Below are 13,667 nucleotides of genomic sequence, written 5' to 3' on the forward strand. Positions count from 1 at the left end.
TCGGCCCTTCCAACTCAAGATCGTTTAAAGGTGGGCGGGTCCATGTGATCGATCATAGTATAGGCATTAGGCTACTACTGCATAGTAGCTGAAAATAGTTCAAAACTCAAGAGTCGAGTCGGGGGCGTCATTTATTATCAGGAGAAACGAGATTACAAATAAGTAATCTTGAAAATGGGGTGAAGCTGTATCCAACTTCATTGATGGTGCCTGGTGAGAATAAAAGATGATCTTCGAGAAAAATATACAAGATCAGAATCAGATTGGAAGAATCGGGCAAAGCAACATTGAGGATACAAATAATTTAATAATTAACATTATATTGTAGAAAACATGACATAAAGTGGATCAACACTCATCAACTATACATGAAATTTATCTATAGTTTCTTAGAGCAATGGTTGCAGTGGGTAAAAGGAAAGAGACAAATGTGAGAGAGAGAGCTTCCCTGAAGACAGACTTGTAGAATTACCATTTCACACGAATCTTTCTATGCAGGTAGTTAGTGTCGACTCTGGAACTGCACCTATGACCGCATCTTTCTTCTCCCCGTCCTTGAAGATTAAGACAGTTGGGATGCTTCGGATCCCATATTGAGTTGCTATTGAAGGGCTGTCATCGGTGTTAACCTTGTAGCATTTGAGTTTTCCGGTATAATCCTTGGCCAGTTTGTCGATGACGGGGTGTATGATGCGGCAGGGTCCACACCATGGAGCCCAAAATTCAACCAAAACAGGTAAATCAGACCCGATCACCAGAGATTGCCAGGTTGCATCAGTAACAGCAGGCACTATAGTTTAAAGAAATAAAGATGATGCTGTTGTTCATACTCAACATTAGAGCAAGCGAAACTATTACAGCACAATAAAAAGATTCACAATAATTTTCACAATTGAATGTACTGTATTATTTAACAGTAAAGATATTTTGAGCCAATAAGAGGGTAAAAGATTCATCATTCAGCCGCCTTTAACAAGAAATGCAGAAAATTATTGTTAAAAAGGATCGGCCTGTAACTGGCTAAACTATAGGTTATTTTTTGCAGACCACAGATTGATAATGAAAGCGCAAAAACGAAAACGGTAGGAGGGGAAGTGGAAATGAGAGCTGACAGAGACTGATAATGAAGAATATCAAAATCAAGCATGTCAGGTATCCTAGCAATATCCTCAACCAAGTACAATTACTTTGACTGACAACACATTCATCACAACTCAAGCCAAGGAAAAAGACAACCAAAATTACTGAATGGTGTAATTGAATAGAAAGAATCAAATGTAATTCAAGGTATAACGAACACACGCCATGAACATAAGAGAATCAATTTCTCATCGTCGACATTTCATCACCAAGCTTCAAGCCATAGGAATCTACAAGCTCCAACAGCTACAAGCATCGAGTTTAAACTTTCATACTAAAACTATTCCATCAGATAAAAACGACATAAAAGATTAGCCAACTACATATCAATTTTGCTCCTAGAACTGAACATAGTGTCCCTGTTAAACCAGTCAAAGCAACAAATCAGTTGACGTTATCACACACAACAGCAACAGAGTTTCAGCGACATCCAATTAACCGACGCACACCAAAAATCAAGCCTCATCCACAAAATAGTAAAACGTTGTATTCAGCCAGAAACACACGAGGAAGAAGAATCCTAACCTACGACAGCCGTGTCTTGTGCCTCACAGACGACTCGACCACCGCGGCCAGTAGGTTTCGAAATGAAATTCGGCGACGTGGAAGAGCGAGTCGACTGGATCTTAAGACCTCTGAATCCAGAGAATAGGACCACGGAGCGGCGAGATGCGGCGGATCCGGCACTTGGAGCCAAGGAAGCCGAGGGGAGAGAGGAGGCGCGTGGGACAGCTAGGGTTTCCAGCACACCAGCCATGGAGAGAATATTGTTTCACACAGTAAATGTGCTGGTGCGTGAGAGGTGTGGATAAATGGGAAGTGAGTGAGCGCTTGTGGTGGAGTGGAGTTTGTTTGATGCTATGAAGGGATGAGGACGAGGAGGAGTTGCTTCGGTTCATTGTTGTTAATGGATCACGTGCGCCACACATGTCCGTTTCAGCTATTGGATTTGGCCTATTTGGGCCCCGCTTATTATTTACAGACCCAAAATGAAATATTTTCTTGATGCAGGAAATAAACACACGAATTAATTATGAAATCATATATCACTTAGAAATATTCAAAGTTTTCCACGACTATGAATCATTATTAATTTGGTTGTGTTTGTTTCATCATCCCATTTTGCGTCTCATTTTCACATTCCAGATCTTTCAACATAAATATTCATTTTTTAAGTTAAATTCCATTATTCACAAAATAATATAATATTTTTTTTAATTAAAAAAACTCAAATTTATCAAACAAGCCCCTCCCCAAACACCAGAAATGAAATCTTAACACACCCTTATCCTCAAGCCATTCACTTGAGAAATATAAAAACACGAGGATGTGAAGGCTACAAGAAGGTGGCTGTAACATAAGAAAGAAGCTGTTTAATTTGTAGGCGTTTATGCAACTAAGACGGGTTTCTTTTGCGAATGTAATGTTCTATTTTTCTCCACATCTTCTGGTACATCAACCCCATGGGAGTCATGGTCAACTTTTATCACCCGCAGATCGCGGAAAGTGACTAGTAATCCTCCGAATAATTTAAATTGTTGTGAGGGAAATTAAGAAAATAGAAGAGTAACAAGGGTAACAATTCTTGCCGGCACCTTCATTTTGTATCCATTTTCAAGGACCTTCGGCTGCTCAAGATCTTCTTCCAGTTGGAGCGGTGTTGGTGGCAGCTCGGCATAGACTTGAGATATTTAGAATCAAAGCTCAGCACAAACATCAATATCATAGCATATATTATGATCTGAGTCTTATATTGGATACATGAAGCAAGCGAAACATGTGCAATATAATGATGGCAGTTTGATACCTGAATCCCCAGACGAAGCAAATATGGAAATTGAGGTATAAGTCATCTGTCGCCACAACTACTCAAATGACGAAGCCCCGAATCACCCATCACAAAAACCAAATACTTAAGTTAGAAGTTCTCACGGTTGAGCTGACGGAATTGAGCCAAACACATCGATCCTTACGCACATGGTCCAATGTCGCAGCCAATTTTGCTCTTTCCCATGTTCTCTGCAAAAAGTAAAAGAAATCAAATGAGCAATGGCAAAATAATCGTAAACCCAATTGATCCGGAAACATAAGCAACCGAAATTGGCAACACAGTCCAAAAAGTACCTGGATCATAGGCTTGTCGAGGATTTGAACGAGGGGTTTGCCTCGAAAGCCAGAGGACACATATCGAGAAGGAATAATTCCGATGACTCCACTCCGGAACCTTACCGATTGGCGATACTATGCATGGGAACCAAGCGCGCCCGCCGGACAGTGAACCCAAGACTTAGTGTAGCTGGAGCTCGGCGATGAGTCGCAGATCGGCATTCGAAATTGTTGTTAGGAAAGATGAGCGACTTATGCCTTTGAATCGTCGATTGTGTAAAGATGCACATTTAGTAGTACTCTTTTTCGGGGGAAAAAATTATACTTTATTCTCTTTAAAAAATTATTTAAATATTAATTATATAACAGAGGTCCGCGATTAATCATATTCGTTGCTAAACAATATTATATACTAGGGTTTTCAAAAATTGTATATACATTATACTGGGAAGATGGAAGTTGTTGATAGGTTCCGCTGGTTTGGTGTCAGCTGAAGTTCAATGGGTGAATTCTCTATTACATCAATAATAATTAATTATCATATGTATCAAATTTCACATTTCTATTACACCATTATTTGATTGTCATATGTATCAATTTCAACTAATTTTCTAACATCATCATAATTCATCTCAATAAAAACTCTATATGAGACAATATTAAAAAAATGGTAAAAGAAATGCTGTAATTTTTTTTCTATTTCAAAAGGGTACGTAGGTGTCACTCATATGCTCGTGTGTATATGTATTAATTAATATATGCTTGCATATATAGAAGAGAATAGAATGCGTAATCGTCGTGGAGTGTGTTAATTTAATTAAAATGGAAAAATATTCCCTATTTTCTTTTCAAATACGTTCGAAAATTACTTGGTTAAGAAAATAAAATAATTTGTTTCAACTATTAAATATGACGAGCGCTAACTCCACAATAGAACGCCACTTNATATTTAAAGCACAATTTATAGGGGTAGACTATTTTAATAATCAAGACACAGAGAAGAGGAAGAAATATACTCAAGCTCTGTATAGTCTTGAATTACATGACATCTGTTTAGTAGATGAATACATTATGTTATTCACTAAATATAGATGGAATTCAGGAATTGAAGAAGATACAGCTATGCAGCTTTTCTTCGCAAAAATGCCCAGTCCCTGGAGAGAAATGCTCATAAGGGAATATGTACCTGGAAATCCAGATACATTGGCACGAAGAGCTTCTTTCCTCAAAGGAAAATTGGCGGAATGGTGTCATTTGGAAGCATTACAAAAGAATTACAAATGATTAAGGGGTATTAATAAAAGTACTCCTTTGTGTTGTAAAGAAAATGATCTTCCAACAATTATTGGAAGTAAACCACAAAAGCATAGAAGGAAAAGTTTCAGAACTCATCCTTATGCTAGAAGTGGAAGAAGTTCTTGGAAACCAAGAACAGTATGGTCTAGACAAAAAGTCAGATCTTATAAATCTGGACAAAGAAGCGGACCATCAAGGAGTAGGATATCCTCCCAAGCATCGAGTACATCTCGGAGGACAGGAAGAACACCTACAAAGAAAACTTTCAGAAGGGCTAATAAACGAGCTAATGAGAGTTTTAAGGACTGTAATTGCTGGACATTTGGAGCAAGAGGACATATCTCGACTAACTGTCCAGAAAATGAAAAAAGAGGTATTAAACGCTTCGATTCAACTCCGGATATTGAAGAGACAGTTTTTACCAAGATCTTATTCAGGTATACCGATTTGAGGACATTGCCTCAGATGAAAGTATATATGAAGAAAAAGAAGTCCTAAGTCAGGAAGAATCTGATGGAACTGAATCAGAATTTGACTGAAAACGAGGTGTTTTGACACGAAACACATGAGGATTTGTCTGGGTTCTTTAGCCAGACAACAATATCTCATAACATGGTCCAAATGATCATGAAAGAAAATCCTAGTCTACAGAGATATCAATGATTCTCTGCAGGACAGGTAGAAAAGTTCTTAGGAAATCTTGGCCTAAGAAACAGAAAGCATCATCTGATCTATAAAGTTTCTAGAAGGGAAATGACAATCCCAATGGAACTTACTGGAAATAGAATGGAGATGCAGTTAATTCCTTCTGAAGAAATTAAGGAGGAATTACAAAAACTCAAGATCGAAGTAGCAAGGACTACTTTTAAAGAAGGTATAGATTCACCCATTGATATTGCTATATGCGATAAAAGAATGGGGAACCTTCAAGATTCAGTGCTGGGAACTATCTCAGGAAATCTCTGTGCAGGCAAGATTGTAGGAGTAATCTATCCAATGATAGCCTACAACTTGGCAGATCGAGATTTCAGTCGAGCCTTGACANCGGCATAGACTTGAGATATTTAGAATCAAAGCTCAGCACAAACATCAATATCATAGCATATATTATGATCTGAGTCTTATATTGGATACATGAAGCAAGCGAAACATGTGCAATATAATGATGGCAGTTTGATACCTGAATCCCCAGACGAAGCAAATATGGAAATTGAGGTATAAGTCATCTGTCGCCACAACTACTCAAATGACGAAGCCCCGAATCACCCATCACAAAAACCAAATACTTAAGTTAGAAGTTCTCACGGTTGAGCTGACGGAATTGAGCCAAACACATCGATCCTTACGCACATGGTCCAATGTCGCAGCCAATTTTGCTCTTTCCCATGTTCTCTGCAAAAAGTAAAAGAAATCAAATGAGCAATGGCAAAATAATCGTAAACCCAATTGATCCGGAAACATAAGCAACCGAAATTGGCAACACAGTCCAAAAAGTACCTGGATCATAGGCTTGTCGAGGATTTGAACGAGGGGTTTGCCTCGAAAGCCAGAGGACACATATCGAGAAGGAATAATTCCGATGACTCCACTCCGGAACCTTACCGATTGGCGATACTATGCATGGGAACCAAGCGCGCCCGCCGGACAGTGAACCCAAGACTTAGTGTAGCTGGAGCTCGGCGATGAGTCGCAGATCGGCATTCGAAATTGTTGTTAGGAAAGATGAGCGACTTATGCCTTTGAATCGTCGATTGTGTAAAGATGCACATTTAGTAGTACTCTTTTTCGGGGGAAAAAATTATACTTTATTCTCTTTAAAAAATTATTTAAATATTAATTATATAACAGAGGTCCGCGATTAATCATATTCGTTGCTAAACAATATTATATACTAGGGTTTTCAAAAATTGTATATACATTATACTGGGAAGATGGAAGTTGTTGATAGGTTCCGCTGGTTTGGTGTCAGCTGAAGTTCAATGGGTGAATTCTCTATTACATCAATAATAATTAATTATCATATGTATCAAATTTCACATTTCTATTACACCATTATTTGATTGTCATATGTATCAATTTCAACTAATTTTCTAACATCATCATAATTCATCTCAATAAAAACTCTATATGAGACAATATTAAAAAAATGGTAAAAGAAATGCTGTAATTTTTTTTCTATTTCAAAAGGGTACGTAGGTGTCACTCATATGCTCGTGTGTATATGTATTAATTAATATATGCTTGCATATATAGAAGAGAATAGAATGCGTAATCGTCGTGGAGTGTGTTAATTTAATTAAAATGGAAAAATATTCCCTATTTTCTTTTCAAATACGTTCGAAAATTACTTGGTTAAGAAAATAAAATAATTTGTTTCAACTATTAAATATGACGAGCGCTAACTCCACAATAGAACGCCACTTTCACATTTTATGATTATGCGATCTGTAATAGATCACATAAGTCATAAAATCAAAAGAGCACAGAGCGCGTGTGTTTTTTTTACCCAAAGAATAGCATGACAATAATACACACCACTGAGTCCAACATACTATGTATGCCAGGACAAAACTTTCGCAATTTTTTACGCTACGCTTGACGCGACTTTTAAGAGCGAGATCCATAGTGACTGTTCCGACTGCTATTGTAACTTTGACGGTGTTTCCAATTTTGTTTCTTTGTCCGCGAGTTATTCAAATCACCATTTTTTTCACTCTTCTTCTTCTTTCTCGACCCCGTCATAGAACCATTTTCTTCGTATCTGTCTACACCCTGGATACCAGATCCATTAACTTCCTTGGTAGAATTGTTATTCTTAGAGGACTTCCTTTTTTCCCTGGAAGATTTTATGTCCTGCTGGCCAGGAATTCCATTTCCACGGGGAAGTGGCTCTTCATCTTCATCATTTAACCTCCAGTTGCAATAAATCTCCTGCTGAATGTCAAAGAGTTGTTCCAATGGCTCTCCAGCACCAGGAAATAAGGTATTAAACGTTGCATTATCAGTCAACCCTCCTTTTCGTTCCAATAGTACGGTATCTGGTCGTATGAGGGCACCAAGAATGCTTTTCTTGGGTCCAAGGCGCAATATAGCCTTCTCGTTCGTCAGAGTAGAGTACGCCATGGAAAAAGCAGATCTGACCTGTAGAGGTTTAGAGATCAACAATGACGATAAAAGTTCCAAGGAAAAAAGGAAGTAGCCATAAACTACGGGAGCAACGGTCTTAACAATTCATAAATCCAAGAAAGAAGCCTGAAACCAGTTGGCATGTTCAAAGATTACAATAAGCATTGATCATCCGTTAACACTAAATTATGACAGGATAACTTGTTTTTCCATTCACGTGGGCAAGAGGTCGTCTTTTCAAAAACTAATGTACGGCGACACACTTCTGGCAATCATTTACAAGTGAACCATAATGCAAGTAATAAAGGAACAATTCAGTTTTTGAACCAAAATGAAGGAAGACAAGGAATAGAGGATCCTAAAAATTATTGCAAAAATTTTACCTGATAATAGTTAAAGGAGCTCTTCCCTACATCATTATCTGGAACCTGTTACAGAAAAATACGTGGAAAAGTGATAAAATGGTGTATCATATTATTCCGGGAAAATGGCTAGCTTTCAGTTTTCCTTTCACTTCAGGGATTTGTTTGAAAGACACGTGGTGGAAGACCGGACTAAAATTCATTACATAACCTGGGGGTCTTCAATTGAGATAAGGGAAGGCCGGCCTTCAACTGAAAATCTGAATAGTAGGCAACACTATAAGAAATAAGAAATAAGAAATAAGAAATAAGAAATAAGAAATAAATAATTAACACCACCTAACATAATGCAAAAACTTCTAACCCTCTGCTACTTTTTGGAAAGAAGGTTGTGCTCACACCATTGCAAGAAATACCAACATCAACCGTGTTCAATTTGCGGCCATACAAGTCAAAAAAGTTCACCTATATTTCACCAAAAACCAGAAAGTCCGTGAAATTTTGTACATGACACCAGAAGCTCATGCACCTACCACATCTTTAGTATAGAGACTAAATGAAGCATGCTGCCATATCGCTACTAAAAAACATGGATTATTGACAACCCTTAAATTTAATACTTTAAGCTCATAAAAATTACAAGCACAAGGAACCACATAAAACACTGGAAATTGCTTCGCTATCTTTCACTAGCTCAAACAAATTAAGCTATTTACGACTTCCAAGGCGAAAACAAATCAATGGGAGGATGGACCCCATGTTCTTCAGCAGTTTATCTAACACATTTGCATTCCAAAAACTTCTCAAAAATTGAAGACAAAATGGCAAATTAATGAAAAAGAAATTGAATTTGGTACTTGACAAAGAGCAGGATCTGGTGAAGTCAACGATAATGGCATGAATGCTGTCAAAAGTACATAAATTAGAAGTTTGCGGATTAATAGATATCACTAAACAACAATATTGCTCCTGTGAAGTCAACATCATCAATGCATTATTCTAAAACTTAAATCATCCAATATGGTAGTGCTTCATCTTTACAATTAAGGATAAGCTAAGTGTTTGATAACAGCAAGTAATTTGGTACCCCTGAGAATATGCCACTTATAGGGAAATGATTCTCAATATTTACATAAATGGAAAGGTTTTAGCATAGCATCATAATACCAGTAAAACTCCCAGGTTATCATCGAGGGAAGCTTGATCATGCCGGTTCTGGTAGGAGAAAAAAATTATATTATTAACAAAAATATCCAACAAATAGGAATTCTGTCAAAAAGTCAAGAACGAATATATATTGAATGTTTTTATATTTCACATATGAACTCCTCACTACAGTAATTTCTAGTACAACGGCATAAAAATATTTCTACATTTGGCATTTTGAAAAGGAGAGTAAAACATCTAAGGGAGAAAAACAACATTGACCTAATAGCCCTGAAACGAGGAAAAACAATGCAATTACCCGCAACATTGCTACTAGCATGGAAAGGAGTGCATACGAGCCAATTCCACCAGTGTACACCTAGAGAAAGAATGGCAAGTTGTAGGAAATGTAAGATCTATTTGCAGGTCAACAAGAATAAAAAGTAAGAAATTTCACCTCATTTAGCTCTCTTTGCTGTAGGAAGACTTTCAATATAAGGCACAATGGTCGTAGCGGAGGCCATTTAGATACAGCATTCTGAATAATAAGAAAAATGCGAATAATTTGAATATTTCATCAAGGCAAACCAAAAAAAATCCAACAGGAAAATAAATATGAAATAAATCAACAGCAAAAAAACCTTTATAAACTCAGCAGCTCTTGGTCCAGTATGTGCATCAAAACTGTTACCAAGAGATACAACGTCAATCCCACTCAAGGAAATAAGATCATAACAAAGAAGCTTCAAGAAGCAGTATTCTTCCAAGTACAATACATGTTCTTAGTTGTCACACAATGCAGTCACGAGTATGTGAATGCACCACACAGAAAGTATACAAATCAGAAAAGTATTAACAAATAACACATTCCCAAGACCCAGCAATTCTTTCTTCAGTTGAAAAAATACAAGAAACAAATGCACCAGCACATAATGAAGGATGAAACCTAAAACTAGCAAACGTTAAAATAACGATCTTTACTATCGACAATGAGAGAGGTGTTAACATGTATGCGAGACATGATGAAGTAAATACATCAACAAAATAGGTGCAGGCGCATTACAAATACTTAGCAATGAACTGCAATTCTTCTGTGGGAAAAAGGAAAATGATGGCAAACAAACTGTTGTGAGACAGCCAATATATAGAAATTTTTCACAAACCATTTAAGATTTCCTTGAAGTCCAGTAAATTAGTAGTCAAATCTTATACCAAATGCCATTCTAATTTTTCCTCCAAGGCAACCTACATGTTATAATTTATTACCATTCAATAGTCCTATCAAGTCTAACTAAACAGTGGCCTAACCTTATATCAAATGCTACACCACTTTTCTTCTCCACAAATTTAATAATTGGTACCCGAGCCTTTGCAATAACCTGATATAGGAAGACAATAAAAATTTTGAATAAGCGGTGGAAAACCAAGCAATGGTGAAATTCAAACTACAAATGATACCTGTATCTTCTTAGCAATCCCACTTTGAGATAGAGCCCTGGAAAGAGCATACAAACCAGTTTGGGGACTACTTACATCTGAACCCAAGATAACAACCTGCGCAATTACCACATAGCAATGTCAGATTGCTTACGTTTTAGCTCATCACAAGATATCTGCTGCCACGGAATCCGCAAGAAAATCCATCAGATAAATGTGAATTACCATAACATCTATCCAGCAGGAATTCATTTAGAGCTCACCCATGGTCTTAATCAATTTGATAACAATCAAACCAGAAAGATATAACTTTTAGGATTGGAAAAATCAAAATTTTAATAGTTATTTCTATAACGGGGAAATCCACTCACACTTAGGACGATAAATCCCTACTTGTTTTTCTTATATAAGAACACGCCATAAGACCCTGATGCATTGCAGCGTGTATATTTATTTCTCTCTTTTCAAATATCAATATGTTGAAGGGCAATCTAGCATCTATGTAACTTAACTTCAGAAACCAGTCCAAGAGGGATATATTTAAAATTTTGGGACAAACACAAACCCTCCTGATGAAATGAAAAAACTTTAGATTCCATGATACTGTAAAGAAATACAAGATGACAGCCAAAAGCTAATAATATCAGTAGTGCCCTTGGCTCACATTCTGACATCTCTCTCAGTATTAAATTTATCATGAACTTCTCAGGGTGATTGCTGATCAATCCATATCCATAAGCACATAAATTTTGGCTTTTGATTGTAGTCTGCCATAATTTCCCCGGTGTCCTTTGGCGAAAAAATGCTACTTAATAGCGCAGATCCAGATTCATGGTTTACATTCAACTTGCAAAAGTTCATTCAATAAGCCATTTATACATTTTCTCTTAATGAAACCTTCCAAAACGGAATTCAATGGTTCACATTTAATGCCCCCAAATAAAATGACATCTCATTAATAATTGATAACTTTGGCCAGTTATATCACATTTGCAGACAATTATACCTCTAACTTGCAAATTGAACAGAGAATATTTGTCAATAATTCAGAAAATAATTGGTAACAAAAATCATTGAAATGACTAATAAACAGATTCAAGCTTACATCTATATCACTAGATGGAAGATAAAGCCCCGTTTTAAATGATCCAAAAACTTCAGCCTGAAAGACGCACCTTCACACATATAAACATTTGTCCACAGCTAACCCAAAAAAAAAAAAAAAACATTTCTCCACAGCTCGAAATACACATACGCACAAAAATCTAACATACCTTAGCATTAGGCCAGATATATTTTATAACATCAAAAACAGATTCTACAGCAGCATTTCGGTACCCTTGCTCCTCAGGTGTTGGCGAGAGAAAATTACAAAAATCGAGTATCTCTGAACGTATACAATCTTATAATTAGCAGTGAAGTTTACTAGATTACGCAGTCAAACTTTTATTCAAGCGTCAGCATACCTAAATTGCATAGTTTAATGTAGCAAAAAAGGAGAAAACTAAAACCTCGGTGGAGACGAAGCATGGGGCTTTTGAATTGAGATTTGGAGCTAAACCAGTTGCCTTCGAGAGTCCTATCTGGCGCCGACGTGGAAGCTTCCGCAGGCGTCCGAGGGAGAGGAACGGTTAAAACTGAACTCTCTTTAGATTCCTCCAATTCGTTAACCTCGAGAGAGAAGTAATCCACCGTGGAGGATTCTGGAGATGCACATTGGGCAGAGGAGAGAGAAATCAGGTTTCGGAATACGACGTATGATTTGAAATCTACCGTAGGAATAGGCGCCGTTGATGTGGCGACAAGAGGGCTTAGGGTTTCATAGAGGATGCTCTGCCCTTCCATTGCAGTTTGCCGGTTGCCGGCCAGGAAACCGACAATATCAGGTTTGATTTTCCATTTCTCCTTTCTGCTGCTCACTTTTGTTTTTTCTCTGGGCTAAAGGCCACGTTTTCCTTGGGCTTCAGGCCCATTATAGTACCTTTTTTTTTTTTTAAGACCATTAGACTGGAGAGGGTTCTTGTTACTTTTTCTTGAGCTTTATACCCATAATTTACATTTTTTAATTATGATTTTCAGTGAGATTTGCTGTGTTTTACTTTTTTGTGGAGTTTGATAATTATTTTGAATGCTAGTTTTTAAATCAAATTAAAAAATAGAATCATGATCATATTCCAAAAAATAGATTGGGATAAATATGAAAATATCGAAATATACTTGCATCGATAATTAATGTTTAGTGAATTACATTATTTATGTTTATAAAACATTAAGGGAAAAATAATTTATTTGTCTGCTAACTTCTTATTTTGGGGGTTTTTTGTCTATTAATTTTTCAAATTTTGTTTCAGTATACAAATTTTGATTTTTTTTGTTTTTAACTTTAATTCTTGGAGTGTTAACTTATCACCGAAAATATCAATGTGAAAATTATAGACTTGTTTGACGTCACATCCATAGTTGATCCATAATACTCAAAATTACAAGTTGGTCTATAAAAACTATATTTTAAAACTCAGATGATCAAAACCTAAAATCATATAAGTTAATAGATTAAAATTCCTTGAACATGATCATATTCTTCATTGGTCCTCCTTTTTTCCAAAAACTGAAATTATAATTGTAAAAAAAAAGTGTATTATAGATTTAGGATCCAAGTTTTATATGTTGCAAAATATCATTATTTCATACAACCGAAGATCCCTTCGAATTTCAAACAAGATTCGAGTAATTGGACTTGAATCGGAATTGAGTTCTCGGCATGTATGTATAATGTAATCTATAACCAAGTGACACGTCCTTGCTTTTCTATATGTATCCCCTGTTAATCCATAGAGTATTTCCCATTTGATATGCGTATCTTTAATTCTTTATCCTGGAAGTCTCGAAAGATTGTCGTCGTACATTTTTTTGTATGGCAACTATATTATATTACACACAAAAAAAATTTCCCTGAAATTCTGTACGATTCAAGTCATGAAAAAAATGTAATTTTTACATTAAAAGTGTTACTTTTCTTTTTAAGTCATGAGACATACTCTATTATATTGTATT

The 13,667-nt window shown here is 36.4% G+C and overlaps 2 protein-coding genes across 2 annotated transcripts; both read right to left on the minus strand.

Annotated features, from left to right (window-relative positions):
• Window positions 1–214: 214 nt before the first annotated feature.
• On the minus strand, window positions 215–2,026 carry LOC140968875 (thioredoxin-like). Its single transcript, XM_073430016.1, has 2 exons — window positions 1,666–2,026; window positions 215–790 (listed from the first exon to the last, which is right to left on the minus strand). Exons 1-2 carry the CDS (start codon window positions 1,895–1,897, stop codon window positions 477–479), a joined length of 546 nt encoding a protein of 181 aa, XP_073286117.1. The 5' UTR covers window positions 1,898–2,026; the 3' UTR covers window positions 215–476.
• Window positions 2,027–6,900: 4,874 nt separating this feature from the next.
• On the minus strand, window positions 6,901–12,525 carry LOC140968871 (uncharacterized). The gene is made up of 13 exons (XM_073430012.1): window positions 12,125–12,525; window positions 11,888–12,000; window positions 11,719–11,775; window positions 10,635–10,730; window positions 10,485–10,555; window positions 9,818–9,860; window positions 9,634–9,714; window positions 9,496–9,555; window positions 9,198–9,245; window positions 8,395–8,495; window positions 8,242–8,290; window positions 8,052–8,096; window positions 6,901–7,683 (listed from the first exon to the last, which is right to left on the minus strand). The coding sequence occupies exons 1-13, from the start codon at window positions 12,456–12,458 to the stop codon at window positions 7,150–7,152; spliced, it is 1,632 nt and encodes a 543-aa protein (XP_073286113.1). The 5' UTR covers window positions 12,459–12,525; the 3' UTR covers window positions 6,901–7,149.
• Between the last annotated feature and the right edge of the window lie 1,142 nt (window positions 12,526–13,667).

The sequence above is a fragment of the Primulina huaijiensis genome, unplaced genomic scaffold, assembly GCF_012295235.1.
Source record: "Primulina huaijiensis isolate GDHJ02 unplaced genomic scaffold, ASM1229523v2 scaffold38229, whole genome shotgun sequence".
NCBI classification, from domain to species: Eukaryota; Viridiplantae; Streptophyta; class Magnoliopsida; order Lamiales; family Gesneriaceae; genus Primulina; species Primulina huaijiensis.

Bases quoted from the DNA above. Each gene is read 5' to 3' on its own strand.
- LOC140968871 (XM_073430012.1), bottom strand. From the start codon at position 12,458: ATGGAAGGGCAGAGCATCCTCTATGAAACCCTAAGCCCTCTTGTCGCC. The intron at 10,556-10,634 runs GTATCATTTGTA...TTCCTATATCAG, and splicing joins GGATTGCTAAGAAGATACAG to GTTATTGCAAAGGCTCGGGT. The intron at 8,097-8,241 runs GTTATGTAATGA...TTTCTGTAACAG, and splicing joins TCTCAATTGAAGACCCCCAG to GTTCCAGATAATGATGTAGG.
- LOC140968875 (XM_073430016.1), bottom strand. From the start codon at position 1,897: ATGGCTGGTGTGCTGGAAACCCTAGCTGTCCCACGCGCCTCCTCTCTC. The intron at 791-1,665 runs GTTAGGATTCTT...TTTAAACTATAG, and splicing joins ACAAGACACGGCTGTCGTAG to TGCCTGCTGTTACTGATGCA.